Source organism: Pan troglodytes, chromosome 12 (assembly GCF_028858775.2).
Source record: "Pan troglodytes isolate AG18354 chromosome 12, NHGRI_mPanTro3-v2.0_pri, whole genome shotgun sequence".
In the NCBI taxonomy this organism is placed as follows: Eukaryota; Metazoa; Chordata; class Mammalia; order Primates; family Hominidae; genus Pan; species Pan troglodytes.
Window position 1 is genome coordinate 95,252,234 of NC_072410.2, and position 20,153 is coordinate 95,272,386.

Below are 20,153 nucleotides of genomic sequence, written 5' to 3' on the forward strand. Positions count from 1 at the left end.
GCAAGAATGAGACACAGCAAAACATAGGCCTGATAAGTGGCATCCATCACAGCCAGTGATTAAAGGCTGAGCTTCCTGCTCTAAATATCAAAAGAGCTATGTAGTAGATTGCTAACCACTAGCATCAAGTTCCACCATATTAATGTATATTTTACTGGTAAAAAAAGCTTCTTAGGGCCAGGCGTGGTAGCTCACTCTTGTAATCCCAGCACTTTGGGAGACCGAGGCGGGTGGATCACCTGAGGTCAGGAGTTGGAGACCAGCCTGGCTAACATGGTGAAACCCTGTCTCTACTAAAAACATAAAAATTAGCTTGGCATGGTGGCACACGCCTGTAGTCCCAGCTACTCGGGAGGCTGAGACAGAAGAATCGCTTGAACCAGGGAGGTCGGTGGAGGCTGCAGTGAGTGAAGATTGCGCCATTACACTCCAGCCTGGGCGATAAAAGTGAAACTCTGTCTCAAAAAAAAAAAAAAAGGCTTCTTAGTGGTTAAAAGACACATTCGTATACAAAGAGACAAATCTTAACCCATCCCTCACACTATATATAAAAATTAACTCAAAATGGACCATAGCCCTAAATGTAAAACATAAAACTATAAAACTTCTAGAAGATAGCAAGGGAGAAAATGCGTGTGATCCTGTGTATGACGGTTTTTTGATGTGTCAAGTTGGCTGAGATACAGTCATCAGTTAGTCAATCAAACATAAATCTAAGTGTATTGATGTGAAGGTATTTTGTAAATGTGATAAAAGTCTATAATCAGTTGACTTTAAGTAAGACAGATCCAGCAGAAGAAGAGGCAGGAGAGATTCAAAGCATGAGAGACATCCAACCTGCTGTCTCTGACTTGAAGACAGCCATGAGCCAGGGAATGCAGGTGGCCTTTGGAAAGGGAGAATTCTTAGCCCACAGCAAATAAGGAAAGGAACTCCTGCAACTGCACGGAACTGAATTCTTGAACAATCAGAATGAGTCTAGAAACATGTTCTCTCACTAGAGCCTCTAAAAAAGAACAGCCCTACCGACACAGATTCCAGCCTGGTGAGACTCTAAGCAGAGGAACCAGATGAAGCATCCTGTAACTGGATTTCTGACCTAAAGAACTGTGAGATAATAAATGTGTGTTGTTTTAAGCCATTCAGTTTGTGGTGATTCACAGTAGCAACAGAAAATTATACACTGAGGGCCAGGCACAGTGGCTCATGCCTGTAATCCCAGAACTTTGGGAGGCTGAGGCAGGCGGATAACCTGAGGTCAGGAGTTCAAGACCAGCCTGGCCAACATGGTGAAACCCCATCTCACTAAAAATACAAAAATTAGCCAGGCACGGTGGCGGGCACCTGTAATCCAGCTACTTAGGATGCTGAGGCAGGAGAATCACTTGAGCCCAGGAGGCGGAGGTTGCAGTGAGCCAAGATCGCACCACTGCACTCCAGCCTGGGCAACAGAGTGAGACTCTGTCTCAAGAAAAAAAAAAAGAAAGAAAATTATACATTGAGTTAAGCAAAGATTTCTTAGATATAACAAAAGCATTATCCATAAATGAAAAAATACATAAATCAAACTATATCAAAATTTAAAACTCTGTTCTTCAAAAGACAATGTTAAAAAAAAAGATAAAGAACTTGTATCCGGAATGATAAAGAAAACCCAGAATATATCCCAAACTTAATAAGACAACAAAAATCTTCCCCCCAAAATGAACAAAGGATTTGAACAGACACTTCATTAAAGACATACAAATCACCAGTAAGCACATGCAAAGATGGTCAACAAGATTAAGCATTGTTAGTCATTAGGGAAATGAAAATTTAAACCACAGTAAGGTACTACTACGTACCTATTAGAATGGATCAAAAAATAAAATTGATAATAATAAATGTAGACAAGGATGCAAAGCAACTGGAGTGCTCATACTTCGCTGGGGGGAATGCAAAATGGCACAGCCACTTTAGGAAACAATGCAGCAGTTTCTTATGAAGTTAAATATACATTAATCATATGACCCAGAAATCTCATTCCTAAGTATTTACCCAAGGGAAATTAAAATTTATTTTCACATAAAAACCTTTTTTGCCAGGTGCAGTGGCTCATGCCTGTAATCCCAGCATTCTGGGAGGCCAAAGCAGGCAGATCACTTTAGCCCAGGAGTTCAAGATCAGCCTGGCCAACATGGCAAACACCCATCTCTACTATAAATACAAAAATTAGCTGGGCGAGGTGGCACTCGCCTATAATCCCAGCTACTTGGGAGGCTGAGGTGGGAGGATGGCTTGAGCCCGGGAGGCAGAGGTAGCAGTGAGCCAAGGTGGCGCCACTGCACTCCAGCCTGGGCAAAAGAGCAAGACCCTGTTTCAAAAAAACAAAACACAACAATCTTTTCATTTTTTGTTTTCGAGTCAGGGTCTTGCTCTGTCACCCAGGTTGGAGTGCAGTGGCACCATCTCGGCTCACTGCAATCTCCGCCTCCTGGGCTCAAACCATCCTCCCGCCTCAACCTCCCAAGTAGCTGGGACTACAGGCGTGTACCACCCACACCCAGCTAATTTTTGTATTTTCTGTAGAGATGGGGTTTCACCATGTTGCCCAGCTGGTCTCGAACTCCTGAGCTCAAGCGATCCACCTGCATCAGCCTCCCAAAGTGCTGGGATTACAGGCATGAGTCATTGTGCCCAGCCCAAAAACCTTTGTGAATGTTTATAGCAGCTTTATTCGTAATCATCAAAAACTAGAAACAACCAAATGTTCTTCAACTGGTAAGCAGATAAACAACAAACTTGAAACATCCATATAATGAAATCCTAGTCAGAAAAAAAAAGGAATAAACTAATGATACATGCAACACATGGATGAATCACAAATGGATTATGGTAAATGAAAGAAGTCAGACTGAAAGGCTACATGCTGTATGATTCAATTTATATGACATTCTGAAAAGGGTAAAACTAAATAAATCAGAAAATAAATCAGTGGTTGCCAGAGGCTGTAGCTGGAGGAAAAGGCTGACTAAAGGGACACAAGTCAACTTGAGGTAGTGATGGAATTGTAAAACATCTTTTTTTTGTTTGTTTTGAGACAGAGTCTCACTCTGTCACCCAGGCTGGAATGCAGTGGTATGATCACAGCTCTGCAGCCTCAACCTTCTGGGCTCAAGTGATCCTCCCACCTCAGTTTCCCAAGTACTTGGGACTACAGGTGTACACCACCATGCCTGGCTTATTTTTTCATTTTTTGTAGAGACAGGGTCTCACTATGTAGCCCAACCTAGTCTCAAACTCCTGGACTCAGGCAATCCACCCACCTCAGCTTCCCAAAGTGCTGGGATTACAGGTGTGAGCTAAGGCACCCCGCCTAGTCTATGTGTTGAGTGTGACAGTGGTTACATGACTGTATACATGTGTCAAAATTCTTATAATTATGCACTAAAATGGTAAACATTACCATGTGTAAATTGTATCTTAACAAATGACTCTAAAAAAAAAAGAAACCACAGGGTGGGAAACCTTGGAAATGTAATGAGAAAAAAAAAATTTAAACCAAAAAAATGAAAGAGGAACCAGCTGGACAGATGCCCATAAAAGCTCTAGCTATGGGGGAATGCCTTTAGTTTTAAAAGTATAACAATGGGGCTGGGCACAGTGGCTCACGCCTATAATCCCAGCACTTTGGGAGGCCGAGGTGGGCAGATCACCTGAGATCGGGAGTTCGAGACCAGCCTGGCCAACATGGTGAAACCCCGTCTCTAATAAAAATACAAAAATTAGCTGGGCGTGGTGGCACGCACCTGTAATCCCAGCTACTCGGGAAGCTGAAGTAGGAGAATTGCTTGAACCCAGGAGGCGGAGGTCACAGTGAGCCAAGATTGCTCTACAGCACTCCAGCCTGGGTAACAGAGGGAAAGTCTGTCTCAAAAATATACAAATACATAAATTAATAAATAAATTAATTAATTAAATAATGGGCTGAGCAGGGTGGCTCGCACCTATAATCCCAGCACTTTGGGAGGTCAAGGTAAGAGGATCACTTGAGACCAGGAGTTTGAGACTGGCCTGTGCTACATAATGAGACCCCCGTCTCTACAAAAAATTAAAAACAAAGAATTAGCTGGGCATGTGACGCAAGCCTGTAGTCCTGGCTACTTAGGAGCCTGAGGCAAGAAGATGGCTTGAGCCCAAGAGTTCGAGGCTGCAGTGAGCTATGATCCCACCATTGCACTCCAGCCTGAGACAGCAAGATCTTGTCTCTTGAAGAAAAAAAAAAAAAAAAAATATATATATATATATACACACACACACACACACTATATAAAAATATATAAGATATAAAATATATAATAATGAGTTTACTTCTGCCTGGACTATACTTTGAATTTTGATTTATCTAACCTAATAATGTTAAAAAGGCAGAAATAAGGACAAAGAACGAATAAAGAAGAGACAACACACAAGCATTCAGAGATTAAAAGAGGATACAAATGAGGAACCAAACACATATGGGAAGATAGAGGGGTAAGGACTCACCACGAAATACATCCCCACACAGGGTATAGAAAGGAATCAGTACTCACAGGCCCATGCTCTGACCTCAGGTGATACGCAAGTCCAGCCTTCGACCTATATGGTTTTCCACAGTGGTGACATTTCAGGGTCATCTTTTCCAGCTCTGCAGCCCCTTTGCCACATTTTCTGACATGGTAGAGATATCCCATGATGCTGGTGAAGCTACTGGAGCAACTCTGAACACAGGAGAGAAGCCTAAACTATAATCTTACATCTTTTGACATGATCCCTAAATTTCTAAACAGCCATAAAGCATTCACCACCACAAAATACAAACAGACCCTCTGATTTCAGTAGACCCTCTCCAACATCTCCCATCAGCACAACCCTTCCTTGTCTCTGGCCATCTTACTCTGATCAAGCATAATTTTCAACCAGCTTAGTCAGCCCTTGATAAACTATAACTGTGCATCTACTCTATGTCAGAGCTTTCTCCTTGGTCTGTGATCCAACCCCATCCCAATATCAAATACCCAGCAATATATACCAAAGTCCAGCACAGTGAGGGGTCACTGGGATCCTCTTCATCACATTAAAAAAAGGATGGTAAGGAAACCCCATCAAACAAAGGGAAGGGGGAGAAAAATAAATTTTTGGAAATGAGGAAGAAAATAAACAACTATTAATGATTCAAGAGACCAAAATAGTACAGAACTAGGAAGTCTACAATGAGGAAGAGAAGAAATGGAAAGAAGAACGAAAGACATTGACCTGAGAATTCAGGCAGAAGGAATTGCTGTCCTTGGGCCCTTACCTCACGCATGCACCTGAGCTTTCCCAGTCTCTTTAGAACTGTTCGGAGCCTTTCCCTCTCACTTGGCTCATCTATTTCATCTCCGGCTTTCAAAATGGGCTAGAAATCAAGAGAAGTAAACAAGAAGATGATTCATGGAAAAGATAGACACAGGGAAAAAAAATATCAGAGGAGAATCAAGGATTGGACTGGCAGCTAAGCTGGTGCCAATGAAGCCCAAGTTTTCTGACTCCTGGTGTTCTCCATCTTCTCCTGGACAAAGGAAGTGAATATAATGGAAATAAGAGTTCTGAGCCTCTGCCTCCCAGGATATGAACCTTTGGAGCTAACCTAAACACACAAATATTTATGGATTCACTGCAAAGGTTTCATTGTGCATAACTCTTTTATCAAAACGGTCTTCTTGCTAACCCAAAGCCATCTGCACTGAGATATCTACACTCACATAAGTAAAAGACATCCAGGCCGGGCGCGGTGGCTCACGCCTGTAATCCCAGCACTTCGGCAGGCCAAGGAGGGCGGATCACCTGAGGTCAGGAGTTCAAGACCAGCCTGGCCAACATGGTGAAACTCAGTCTCTACTAAAAATACAAAAAATTTCTGGGCGCGATGGCTCACGCCTATAATCCCAGCACTTTAGGAGGCCAAGACGGGCAGATCACCTGAGGTTGGGAGATTGAGACCAGCCTGACCAACATGGAGAAACCGCCATCTCTACTAAAAATACAAAATCAGCCAGGTGTGGTGGTGCATGCCTGTAATCCCACCTACTCGGGAGGCTGAGGCAGGACAATCGCTTGAACCCAGGAGGCGGAGGTTGCGGTGAGCCAAGTTTGCACTGCTGCACTCCAGCCTGGGCAACAAGAGCGAAACTCCGTCTCAAAAAACAAAACAAAACAAAACAAAAAAAATTAGCCAGGCGCAGTGGCGCACGCCTGTAGTCCTAACCACTCAAGAGGCTGAGACACGAGAATCGCTTGAACCAGGAGGTGGAGGTTGCAGTAAGCCGAGATCGTGCCACTGCACTCCAGCCTGGGCAACAGAGTGAGACTCCATCTCAAAAAAAAAAAGACATCCAAACACTCACAAAAGACGGAAGACACTCTTACCAAACTATTATGATTTGCCATGACATGATACTTCATCCCTGCCAGTGAACGAAGTTGTTTCCCACAATGATGACAAGTAAACATTTCCTAGAAGGAAAAATACTGCTCAGTGCCAGGTTGTTCCACAGAGAAACAGAATGTTACGAAGTCCTACTCAAATGCTTTCATCTATGTCTCCTTTATTTCTCAAGCTCAATAGTCAATAAATCTCAAAATCCCAGAAACTCAGTGTCATGTCTTCAAGGGCAAAATAAAGGCAATTCACTTTTAAAATAATAAGAATTACCATTAACCAAATATTTGCCAAGTAATGGGCTAGGCACTTAGCCCTGTGTTACTTCTTTCTTATCCTCTCATGGACTACATAAGGTTTTTATTATTTTGTATTTATTATTTTTTCTCTATTTTACAAATGAAACTGAGGTCTACATATAAAAAGCTAAATGCCACACTACTATGTGGCTAAGAGAAGATTCAAACCTAACTCTGTCAGATCCAAAGCCTATGTTTCCTTTATTATACAATGCTGCTTTTCATCCATTATAACCAGCATATCCAACATAGCAAAAGAAGTCTAAAGTTTGGGTAAAAATATCGTAACAGTTATGAAACGCCAAAATATCTAACCTGCTTGCAGTTTTCCATGTGTTTCTTTAAACCCTCTATGGTCTTCCTCCCCACTGCCTGGCAGGTAGGGCAGGAGACACTGCCTTTATCAACGATTTCTAAGTACCATTGCTCCTCCAAACTGCCTACAAAGGAGAGAAAGAAACACTTTGTAATCTGCAGTATTCTCCAGAAACAAAAAGCATAATCCCACGATTTAGGAAAAGTATCATAAAATGGTTTTTCCTTTTCCTGGTAGACTGCAATGAAGAGGCTCTTGCTGGGTATAACTTCTAAAAGTAGTATTTTTTAGACAGTGAAGAGTTTCTGAAAACTCCTACTCATTTCGCCATGAAAAAAAACCACCTGAGAACGGCTCCAAAGCCCAGTTGCTTCAAGAATTAGGCAGCAACATTTTTCACCACAGGATGTAACAATAGGATACTGAGAAATGTCACAGCCTGTCTGCTGAGTGATTCTTATGTGCCTGAGACTATGCTAAATGTTTTTATCCATTTAATTTTCAAAATAATCCTAACTGCCTTTATTACCCCTATTCATAGACAGGGAAACTGAGGCAAGAGGAAGTTAAATAAATTGAGGCAGGTCACAAAGTTAATGAAGAGCCAAAACTTGAGCAAAGGTCTGTCTGACTCCAAACTAGAGCCCTTAGTAACTGCCTCCTTAAAGAAATGCTTTAGTACCTCATTCCTTCACAGACAACACCAACAACAAATCAGAGTGTGAGAACTACATCCCACAAAACTTCCAAAAGAAAACATACCTGCTGCATAAACTGGTGGTTCCTTCCGAATACGACGGGCCTGGGATTTGGGATTGGGCTGAGTTTTAGGCCGTTGCTTCCTCCCTGACATAAGACAGAAACTTGAAGCCCAGCATGTCACCCTTGCTAATACCAAAATCTCTTCCCTCTCCTCCTCAACACCCTATTTCCCAGTCCCTCAACCGACTGACTGCCTAAGTCAGGACAGAATGAAAGGGTATAATGAGGCAGGATGGAGGCCATTCCCTCCCAAACAATTCAAAGGGCTCAGAGGTCACTGAAGGGCTCAAACTAAGGCTTCTCTTTCCTTTACCCTCAAAGAATAAAGCTCAGTCACCCAAGGAAAAAGAAGTAGCAAAGTTACTGCCTTACCATAAAGCTTATGCTTCTTCTGAGGAAATTCTCGATAGTCTTCATCTTCTTCCTGCCTGGGTTTCCTTTTCCCCTTGGCTGATACTCCACCTGACCCTGAAGTACCATACAAAAACAAAACAAAAACTCAGCACACTTTGTAAATGAACATCTAGGCCTGTCTTCAAAACATCATTCACAAGACCATCAAAAGGAAAGATCATCAGTGAACACAGGCCTCAGAGAAATGTCTGTGACATTTTTAGAGAAGTTGGTGTAACTTCTCATTAACTGACCCACTCTCCCTTTCTTTTTATATTGTTATCTATCCCAAATCATCCATAGTTCCTTATGAATAATAAGGGCATTCAAGCAATGTGTTTTGCTTAATCTTGACTTGAGGCTAACAAGAGGATAAGAATTGCTCAAGATAGAGGGCTAGCCACCAAGGACCCTTGAGATTGTGACGATCCAGAATATTCTCCCCTGAATAATCCTTACACCAGCCCCTAAATCATCAACAGAGGATCACACTAGAAGAAAAGGGGGGCCAGCCATGGTGACTCACGTCTGTAATCCCAGCACCTTGAGATTACAGACTTTGGCCAAAGTGGGCGGATTACCTGAGGTCAGGAGTTCAAGACCAGCCTGACCAACATGGAGAAACCCCGTCTCTGCTAAAAATACAAAATTAGCCAGGTGTGGTGGCACATGCCTGTAATCCCAGCTACTCAGCTGGCATTACAAGCTGAGGCAGGAGAATTGCTTGAACCCAGGAGACGGAGGGTGCGGTGAGCCTGAGCTCGAGTCATTGCACTCTAGTCTGGGCAAGAAGAGTGAAACTCCGTCTCAAAAAACAAAAAGAAGAAGAAGAAAAGGGGAATTCAAATACTACAAAGAGGAAAATCAAATGCTAAATATAATCTAGAGGAGTAAGATTAGCAGAATTTCACTCTATCACATAGCAGTTCATGAAGCTAATGGGACAGGATGCAATTGCCTAACACCTTAAATTTTTTTAAATCACTAATGAGAAACAAATATGTGGCATTTCATACTCTTTTTTTTTTTTTTTGAGACGGAGTCTCACTCTTTCGCCCAGGCTAGAGTGCAATGGTGCGATCTCTGCTCAGTGCAACCTCTGCCTCCCAGGTTCACGCCATTCTCCTGCCTCAGCCTCCTGAGTAGCTGGGACTACAGGCGCCCACCACCAGGCCCCGCTAATTTTTTGTATTTTTAGTAGAGACGGGGTTTCACCATGTTAGCCAGGATGGTCTCGATCTCCTGACCTTGTGATCCGCCCGCCTCGACCTCCCAAAGTGCTGGGATTACAGGCGTGAGCCACCACGCCCAGCCGCCATTTAATACTTTTAAGAGGTATTTATAACAATCTCAAACTATAACTTTAGGAAGTGGCCCGTCTTCAGAATAAGACACTGATATTGATACCTTCGACATGCGAAGTAGCAGCTGGCTTGATTCTTCTCATCTTCATCCAGTAGGTAGATTTTCGGAAAGATGCTGGAAAATCACTCACTGGTTCACACGAAGATGCAGACGATGAACCACTTAAGGAGTCATCATGAGGGATAGTGTACTGGAAACTATTATCCTTTATGGAGCACTGGGTCCTGCTACTAATACAACATAAAAATATATACCACAAAGGAAGGTCTGGAGCAAAATTTCTATACATTCTTTTATATTATAACCAAGTTGGTTACCTCTGCAGAAAACTAAGAAGCCTGCTATAAAAACAGAATGTAAGTTGTAATCACCTAACAATAACAATAGTTGATCTAACACAACATGTACAATTATTATCACACTTCATTGTAATAAGAGTAAGCAGTACACATAAATGATCACTTTGCAGCCCAAGTAGACATTCCTTCCTAGATTCATCTAATAAAACAAAGTAGGCAAAGCAATAAAGGTGTTCTATGACCCTTCAGAAGACTCCCTGGATTTGTAACCTGGTATGTCCCAGCCTCTCTCTTTCTCTGACAGAGGGATGGCAACTAAAGGGTATCTCTAAGGGAAAGGAATAGTCTGTGGGCCCTAATCTGACTCATCTTCCTTCTCCCTCAGCATTCTCCCTAAAACCTGATGCCCTATTTTATTTAGGCAACATGATACTTAGCTTCCACAGCTAAAGGATGGATGCTATCTTGCATGAATTAACCCGGCCAGAGATTTCTGGTATACAGCTGAATCCAGATTCCAAAATCTAAGACCAGTCAGTATGACAGCTAAAAAACATTACTCTGTAACTACAAAGCATCAGACATTCTTCTAGGTGGTTCAAGATGCAGCAGAGCAGCAGTTCTCCAAGAGTGGTCAATGGACTCCTAGAACCTCCCTTTTCCAGCTAAATACCTGTGAGGCCTACTTTAGATTTATGGTTCAGAAAGATCCTTCTGGCTGCTCTATGGAGACAGCCCATGGGAGAAAGAGTAAACAAAAGGAAAAAAGTTAACTTGAATTGGCAGATTCAAGATAACACTTTAGATGTAGAGCTAATAAGAATTACACATAGAGAGGTTTGCTTATGACATCAGGGAGTTGGAAGTAACACAGTGACCATCCTTGCAAAATGTGATAGATGCCTACTATGGAATACTGTGCTGCTGTTAGAAGCAATAAACTAATTCTACACATAGAGACACGACCATAACTAAAAAGTATATTGTTGAATGAAAAAAGAAACAAAACAGTATCTCTAGCACAATGTCAGTTCAGCAAGCTAAAAACAAATCCACACATAAAGCAGCTTATTTTAAAGCTTATTTTTTAAAGGAGTCATAAATATTTAAGTGCAAACATCACACTCGTTTATACAGTTTCCTCTAGGAGGGAGGGGATGGAAATGGGGATGAGTAAACATAACAGAGACTGGTTATGTCAGTATGTTACAAACAGGGAAGAATGAGTTTCGGCTCTCCACACATGAGGTCCAATAACACAAATTTAATACACAGAAGTCCTGGCTCTGGAGGGGCAGCTAAGCCCACTAAGGCCCACCCCTCCTGCTCACTGGACTCTGTAAAACAAACAAAAACAAGTAAATTATGCAGGGGAGTCAAAGTTGGGAGAAGTGCCCCAAATGGGGTGAGTTTTCCAATTCTGTCTTTTTCCCTCAAGTAAGAATTTGCAATGAGGATGAACCCCACTTGCAGAGCAGCATAGGCAGCTTTAATTCTAGAAACTCCCTTCTTTCTTACCAGGTAAATCAGGAAAAAAGGTCCCTGTGGACCAGAGTTGGGGGACTGGGGGTGGGAGGAATGCTAGAGAGAAAACAGGCAAAAAAAAGAATCTCTTAATTCAATGTATGAATCCAAACAAGTCACAACTTAACCTTAGCCATGAATGTGTGGCATATACCCATACGTACCAGCCTAGCAAAGACTTTGAAAACCAAAATGAGATTTGAACTCTAATGTGACCCAAACCAAAGCAGCAAAAGCTTGGAGAACTGAAATAAGATTGGAAACACCTGCAGAAGTCTCAGACCAGCCCCTAAGCTATTCATGTTTGGGACAGCTCAAATCAACATAGCAAAGACATAAAGAACAGAACCGAGATTTTAACCAATGCCTCCAAAAGCAAGCCAGAAGTTTTGGCCTGAACCTGAAGCAGGGTGGCCTGCTAAAACAGAAACGGCAACATTCCCCAGAAGAATTATAATAGGACCCAAAATCTACACAAAAAGTATTCACAATGATGAGGATAAATTCCAAAATTATGCAACACATAAAGAACCAGGAAAATGTGAGCAATTTTCAAAGGAACAAATGACCAAAACATGCCAGCTACAAGGTGATCCAGATTTTGGGACTATCAAATACTCTCAACAAAAAAGAAATACTTTCTTATAAAGAAAACACACAAGAAATGAAGGAAAAGGTGGGAATCATCAGCAGAAAAAGAAACTATAAAAAAGAACCAAATGAAATCTTAGAACTGAAAAATACAACATCTGAAATAAAAACTCATCAGATAGGTTCAGTAATAGAATGGAGATGACAGAGGAAAGAGTCTGTGAACTTGAAGACCGTTCAATAGAAATGACCCAGTCTCCACCGGGCACAGTGGCTCACGCCTGTAATCCAGCACTTTGGGAGGCCGAGGCAGGCGGATCACAAGGTCAGGAGTTCGAGACCAGCCTGATCAGCATAGTGAAATCCTGTCTCTACTAAAAATACAAAAGAATTAGCCAGGCCTGGTGGTGGGTGCCTGTAATCTCAGCTACTCGGCAGGCTGAGGCAGGAGAATCGCTTGAACCTGGGAGGCGGAGGCTGCAATGAGCAGAGATCGCATCGCTGCAGTGAGCAGAGATCGCACCACTGCACTCCAGCCTGGGTGACAGTGCGAGACTCCATCTCAAAAAAAAAAAAAAAGAAAAGAAAAGAAAAAAAAACCAGTCTGAAGAACAAAGAGAAAAAAAGATTGAAAAACATTCAACAAAACCCTAATACCAAAGTTTTAACTTAAGCATAGTTGTAATCCCAGAGGGAGAGGCGAAAGATACTAATGCAGCTCTCGCTCTCCCTCTCCCTCTCCCCGCTCTCCTCCCTCTCCCTTCTTCGGTCTCCCTCTGTTGCCAAGGCTGGACCGTACTGCCGTGATCTCACCTCGCTACAATCTCCCTACCTCGGGCTCCCCTGATTCTCCTGCCTCGGCCTGCACAATGCCTGGGATTGCAGGCACGCGCCGCCACGCCTGACTGGTTTTTGTATTTTTGGTGGAGACGGGGTTTCGCCGTGTTGACCGGGCTGGTCTCCAGCTCCTGACCTCGAGTGATCTGCTCGCCTCCACCTTCCGAGGTGCTGGGATTGCAGACGGAGTCTCGCTCACTCAATGCTCAATGTTGCCCAGGCTGGGGTGCAGTGGCGTGATCTCGGCTCGCTACAACCTCCACCTCCCAGCTGCCTGCCTTGGCCTCCCAAAGTGCTAAGATTACAGCCTCTGCCCGGCCGCCACCCCATCTAGGAAGTGAGGAGCGTCTCTGCCTGGCTGCCCATCATCTGGGATGGGAGGAGACCCTCTGCCCGGCCGCCCCGTCTGGGAAGTGAGGAGCGCCTCTGCCCGGCCGCCACCCCATCTAGGAAGTGAGGAGCATCTCTGCCTGGCCGCCCATCATCTGGGATGTGACCAGCGCCTCTGCCCGGCCGCCCCGTCTGGGAAGTGAGGAGCGCCTCTGCCCGGCCGCCCCGTCTGGGAGGTGAGGAGCACCTCTGCCCGGCCGCCACCCCGTCTGGGAGGTGAGGAGCGTCTCTGCCCAGCCGCCACCCCTTCTGGGAGGTGAGGAGCGCCTCCGCCCGGCCGCCACCCCGTTTAGGAGGTGAGGAGCACCTCTGCCCGGCTGCCACCCCATCTGCGAACTGAGGAGCGCCTCTACCCGGCCACCACCCCGTCTGGGATGTGAGGAGAGCCTCTGCCCGGCCGCCCCGTCCAGGAGGTGAGGAGTGCCTCTGCCCGGCCGCCCCATCTGGGATGTGAGGAGCGCCTCTGCCCGGCCGCCACCCCGTCTGGGAAGTGAGGAGCGCCTCTGACTGGCCACTGTGCAATCTTCCAAGTGTGAAGTGACAGCCTTTCTGCAGGTGTACCCAACAGCTCCGAAGAGACAGTGACCATTGAGAATGGGCCATGATGATGATGGCGGTTTTGTCGAAAAGAAAAGGGGGAAATGTGGAGAAAAGAAAGAGAGATCAGATTGTTACTGTGTCTGTGTAGAAAGAATTAGACATAGGAGACTCCATTTTGTTCTGTACTAAGAAAAATTCTTCTGCCTTGGGATGCTGTTAATCTATAACCTTACCCCCAACCCCGTGCTCTCTGAAACATGTGCTGTGTCAACTCAGGGTTAAATGGAAAAAAAAAAAAAAGAAAGAAAGAAAGATACTAAGGCAGAAAAATACATTTAAAAAAAAAAGGTGGAAAATCCCCCACATTTGGTCAGATATAAATTTACAGATTCAAGGAGCTCAACAAACACCAAATACGATAACTCAAAGAAAAACATACCAAGATACATCTTTTTGTTCTGTTTTGAAACACAGTCTTGTTCTGTTCTCCAGGCCAGAGTGCAGTGGCACATGGCTCACTGCAGCTTGGACCTCTCTGGCTCAAGTGATCCTCTCACCTCACCATACCCGAGTAGCTGGAACCACAGGTGCACACCATCATACCCACTAAATTTTTGTGTTTTTTCGTAGAGACAGGGTCTTGCTATGTTGCCCAGGCTGGTCCAAAGCACTTTTTTTTTTTTTTTTTGAGACAGGGTCTCGCTCTGTCACTCAGGCTGGAGTGTAGTGGCTCAAGCACAGCCTCCACCTCCCAGGCTTAAACAATCCTCCCACCTCAGCCTCCTGAGTAGCTGAGACCACAAGTGTGTGCCACAGTACCCAGCTCATTCTTGTGTGTGTGTGTGTGTGTGTGTGTGTGTGTGTGTGTGTGTGTGTAGAGACAGGGTCTCACTTTGTTGTCCAGGCTGGTATCAAACTCCTGGGCTCAAGCAATCTTCCTACCTCAGCCTCCCAAACTGCTGGGATTACAGGCATGAGCCACGGTACCCAACCAAGACACATCTTAATGAAACTATTCAGCCAGGAAGGGGAGGGGAGACATGAGGGAGTGAAGAGAGGAAAAAAAGAAAAAGAATATAAATGTATCAGCCAGGCGTGGTGGCTCACACCTGTAATCCCAGCACTTTGGGAGGCTGAGGCAGGTGGATCACCCGAGGTCAGGAGTTCACGACCAGCTTGACCAACATGGAGAAACCCCGTCTCTACCAAAAATACAAAATTAGCTGGGCATGGTGGCACATGCCTGTAATCCCAGCTACTCAGTAGGCTGAAGCAGAAGAATCGCTTGCACCTGGGAGGCAGAGGTTGTGGTGAGCCAAGATCGCGCCATTTGCACTCCAGCCTGGGCAACAAGAGTGAAACTCTGTCTCAAAAAAAAAAAAAAAAAAAAAAAGGTAAACATGGTAAATTATATGGGTATACTTTACCTCAATAAAAAATAAACTAGGCCAGGCATGGTGGCTCACACCTGTAATCCCAGCACTTTGGGAGGCCAAGGCAGGCAGATCACTTGAGGTCAGGAGTTGGAGACCAGCCTGGCCAATATGGTGAAACCCCACCTCTACTAAAATACAGAAATTAGCTGGGTGTGGTAGCGGGTGCCTGTAGTCCCAGCTACTTGGGAGGCTGAGACAGGAGAATCACTTGAACCTGGGAGGTGGAGGATGCAGTGAGCCGAGATCATGCCACTGCACTCCAGCTGCCCTGGGCTACAGAGCGAGACTCCATCTCAAAAAAAAAAATTAAAAATTTAAAAAAAAAAAAAAAACTAAGCTGGGTGCAATGGCTCAAGCCTGTAATCCCAGCACTTTAGGAGGCTGAGGCAGGCAGATCCCTTGAGCCCAGGAATTCAAGAACAGCCTGGGCAACATGGCAAAATCCTACCTCTATTAAAAATACAAAAAATTAGCCAGGTGTGGTGGTGTGCACCTGTAGTCCCAGCTACTCAGCAGGCTGAGGTGGGAGAATCACCTGAGCCCAGGAGGATGAGGCTGCAGTGAGCAGAGGTTGCGCCACTGCATTCCAGCCTGGGCAACGGGAGTTAGGCTCTGTCTCAAAAAAATTGTTTAAATAAATAAGACTATTCAAAGCCAAAGATTTTGTTTTAAACTAGAAAGCTTCAGAAAAGTGACATATTACATTACAGGAAATGATTTAAATGACCATGGGTTTCTCAACAGAAACCAAGAATGCCACAAGGCAGTACAGTATCTTTAAAATCGAACCAGTGTAATGGCTCACATTTGTAATCCCAGTACTTTGGGAGGCCAAGGCAGGGGGACTGAGCCCATGAGTTCAAGACCAGCCTGGGCAATATAGCAAGACCTTGTCTCTACAAAAAATAATTTTAAGGCTGGGCGCGGTGGCTCGCGCCTGTAATCCCGACACTTTGGGAGGCCGAGGTGGGCAGATCACAAGGGCAAGAGATCAAGACCATCCTGGCCAACATGGTGAAACCCCATCTCTACTAAAAATACAAAAGCTGGGCGTGGTAGCATGCGCCTGTAGTCCCAGCTACTTGGGAGGCTGAGGCAGGAGAAATGCTTGAACCCGGGAGGCGGAGGTTGCAGTGAGCTAAGATACGCCACTGTGCTCCAGCCTGGTGACAGAGCGAGACTCTGTCTCAAAATAATAATAATAATAATTTTAAGAACTTAATTGTACATTTTAAAATAACTAAAAGAGTGTAATTGGATTGTCTATAACACAAAGGATAAATGCTTGAGGGGATGGATATCCCATTCCCCATGATGTGATTTCACATTGTATGCCTGTATCAAAACATCTCATGTACCACATAAATATATATCCTTACTATGTACCCACAAAAATAAAAATAAAAAAATTTTAAAGCAATTATCCAGGTGTGGTGCCATGCAACTATAGTCCCAGCTACTTGGGAGGCTAAAGTGAGAGGATCCCTTGAGCTGAGGAATTTGAGGCTTCAGTGAGCTATGACTGCACCACTGCGCTTCAGCCTTGGCAACAGAGTGAGACCCTGTCTCTAAAAAGAAAAGGAAAAAGAAATATCTTTAAAATTTTGAAAGAAAAAATTTGTCAACTCAGAATTCTATATTCAGTGAAAATATCCTCAGAAATAAAACTAAGAGAATTCATTGTAAGCAGACCTGCTCCATATGAAATGCTAAAACAAATGATTCCAGCTGAAGAAAAATAATACCAGAGAGAAACTTGGATTTTTAAGAATGAAGAAAGAGCAACAGAAATGGTAAACAGGCCGGGGTAGATGGCTCACACCTCTGTTATCTCAGCTACTTGGGAGGCTGAGGTGGGAGGATCACTTCAGCCCAGCAAGCAATGAATGTGCCACCAACTCCAGCCTGGGCAACAGAGCAAGACACTGTCTCTTAAAAAAACAAGAGGAGGGGCAGACACTAAGCATTCAAATAATCCAAAAGAAGAAACACAGGAACAAAAAACAATGGATAAACAGAGAACAAAAAATAAAAGGACAGACCTATCCAACCATATCAATAATTAATTTAAATGTTTACAGTCTAAACACTCCAGTTAAAAGTCAGCAAATGACAGAGTAAAATAAAAAGTGATACCCTACTACATGCTACCTACAAGAAGCACACTCTAAAATATAAAGACATCTATAGATCGAAAATAAACAGATGAAAACATTGTATCATACAATCAGCAAACATAAGGCTGGAATGACTATTTTAATATCAGATAAAACAGACTTCAAGACAAAGAGTACTGCCAGAGATAAAAAGAGACACTTCATAATGACAAAAGTGTCAAATCACTGGGAAGGCATAATTACCCACTGTATGTGCCTAATAATAGAGCCTCAAAATACACAAAGCGAAAACTGACAAAATTAAAGGGAAAAATAGACAATTCCACAATCTTAGCAGAAAATTTAAGACCTCCCCCTTTCAGCAACTGATAGAACTAGACAAAAATTCAGTAAAAGACATAAATGATCTGAACTGCACTATTAGCCACCTTGCTCTAGTTAACATTTACACAACACTACATCTAACAACTGCAGGATATATATTCTTTTCAAGTGCACATTATGCATTCATTAAGCTAGATCTTACGCTGGGCCATCAACTTTAACTTTTATTAAAAGGATGAGAATTACACAGTGTATTCTCTGACCACATTGGTATCAACTTAGGAGTCAATAATAGGAAGATATCTAAAAACAAAAAACACAAAAAATCCAAATATCTGCAAATTAAATAATCTACTTCTAAATAATTCATAGGTCCAAAATGAAATCACAAATGAAATTTGAAAATATTTTGCACTGAAAAACAACAAAAATATGCATATCAACATTTGTAGGATGCAACTAAAGCAATACTTAGAAAGAAACTTAAAGCTTTAAATGCTTATACTAGAAAAGATCTAAAATCAATGACTTAAGATTTCACCTTAAGATACCTTAAAAGGAAAAGCAAAGTAAACCAAAGAAAAGGTAAGGTAAGAGGAGAAACCCATGAACTAGAAAACAGACAAAAGGGGAAATGTGGTTCTTTGAAATGATCACAAAATTGACAACCCTGTAGCTAGACTTAGACTGATCTACAAAAAAAGACACTACAAATAACCAATATCAGAAATGAAAAAGGGGTTATCGCAGATTATGTAGACATTAAATAATAATATACTTTGAATAACTTTATGCTAATCAATGGAAAAATTACAATGAACAAATTTCTTTAAAAATACTACTTACCAAAACTGACACAAGAAGAAACTGGAAATCTAAGTAGCCCTATATCTATTAAATAAACTGAATTTATGAAATCCTTCCCACAGTGAAAACTACAGGCCCATGTAGTTTCACTGCTGAATGCCATTGCAATAGGTTTAAAACAAGATCAAAAGGAAAAAAGCAAAACTGTCCCTACTTGCAGATTATATGATTGTTTACAAAATAAATCCCAAGGAATCTACAAAACAATTACTAGAACTAATAAATTAATTTATAAAGTATCAGGATACAAGGATAACATACAAAGTCAACTGAATACTTATATACCAGCAACAATCAACTAGAAAATGACATTATAAAAATAACACCATTTACCATTACATCAGAAAAACATAATATACCTGGGAACAAACCTAACAAAAGACGTTCCAGACTTTTAAAAACAATGAAACTACAACACATTGCTGAGAGTAATTAAGAAGACTTAAAGGGGAAAATATAGCATGTTCATAAATCAGAAAACTCAATATTGTTAAAATAGCAATTTTCCCCAACGGAATCTATAGATTCAATATAATACCAATCAATACTCAGCAAGCTTCTTTTAATAGATATTGGCAACCCAATTCTATACTTCTTATAAAAACGCAAAGAACTGAGAATAACCAAAACAATTTTGAAAAAGAACACTAAAGTTAGAGGACTTACTGATTTCAAGAGTCTAAATAAACATCAGTAGAACAGAATAAGGAGAGTCCAGAAACAGACCTACACATATACATGTCCAAGGGAAGTTTGACAAAGATGCCAAGGCAATTCAGTAGGGAAAGAAAACTCTTTCCAACAACTGGGTATACAAACAGAAAAAAAAGTCAACATTGACCCTTACCATAAAACATTCACAGAAATTAACTCTAAATGAGTCACAGACCTAAATATAAAACCTATAAAACTTCTAGGAGAAAAGACCACAGAAAATCTCTGCAATTAGGGAGGCAAAAGTTTCTTTTTTTTAATTATTATTATTTCTTAAGACGGAATCTCGCTCTGTCACCCAGGCTGGAGTGCAGTGGCACCACCTTGACTCGCTACGACCTCCAGGGAGGCAAAGGTTTCTTAAATAGGATACATAAAAGCATGAAATGTAAGAAAAAAATGATAAATTTAAACCTTTTGCTCTTCAAAAGACATCATTAAGAAAATGAAAGACAAACCAGACTGGAAGGAAGTATAACAGACAAACGAGTTGTATTCAGGACAGATTTTTTTAAATACCACAATTCAATAAGATAACCCACTTTTTTTAATGGACAAAAATGTAAACATTTTACAAAAGTAGACACACAAATGGCCAATAAGAATAGGAACAGATGAAGGCTGGGCGCGGTGGCTCACACCGTTAATCCCAGCACTTTGGGAGGCAAAGGTGGGCAGATCACCTGAGGTTGGGAGTTCGAGACCAGCCTGACCAACATGGAGAAACCCCGTCTCTACTAAAAATATAAAATTAGCCAGGCGTGGCGGCGCATGCCTGTAATCCCAGCTACTCCGGAGGGTGAGGCAGAAGAATCGCTTGAATCTGGGAGGCGGAGGTTGCAGTGAGCCGAGATTGCACCATTGCACTCCAGCCTGGGCAACAAAAGTGAAACTCTGTCTCAAAAAAAATAAAATAAAAAAGAATATGAACAGAAGCAAA

At 42.6% G+C, this 20,153-nt stretch overlaps 1 protein-coding gene across 8 annotated transcripts in view; it reads right to left on the reverse strand.

Annotated features, from left to right (window-relative positions):
* The window catches only part of ZNF512 (zinc finger protein 512), a 40,115-nt gene that overhangs the window by 15,217 nt on the left and 4,745 nt on the right, over positions 1 to 20,153 (reverse strand). For 4 of the 8 annotated variants that reach the window (XR_010149593.1, XR_001715669.4, XM_001158757.5 and 1 more), the window contains 7 exons: positions 9,617 to 9,804; positions 8,189 to 8,284; positions 7,817 to 7,900; positions 7,054 to 7,178; positions 6,427 to 6,513; positions 5,318 to 5,416; positions 4,572 to 4,739 (listed from right to left, as the gene is read on the reverse strand). Coding sequence is in view for 4 of the 8 variants with exons in the window: in XM_001158757.5 (XP_001158757.2) it covers positions 4,572 to 4,739; positions 5,318 to 5,416; positions 6,427 to 6,513; positions 7,054 to 7,178; positions 7,817 to 7,900; positions 8,189 to 8,284; positions 9,617 to 9,804 (847 nt within the window). In the remaining 4 variants the exon portion in view is untranslated. The remainder of the gene's footprint in view (positions 1 to 4,571; positions 4,740 to 5,317; positions 5,417 to 6,426; positions 6,514 to 7,053; positions 7,179 to 7,816; positions 7,901 to 8,188; positions 8,285 to 9,616; positions 9,805 to 20,153) is intronic. The other 4 variants (XR_008546368.2, XR_010149594.1, XM_063790014.1 and 1 more) reach the window with 1 other exon arrangement.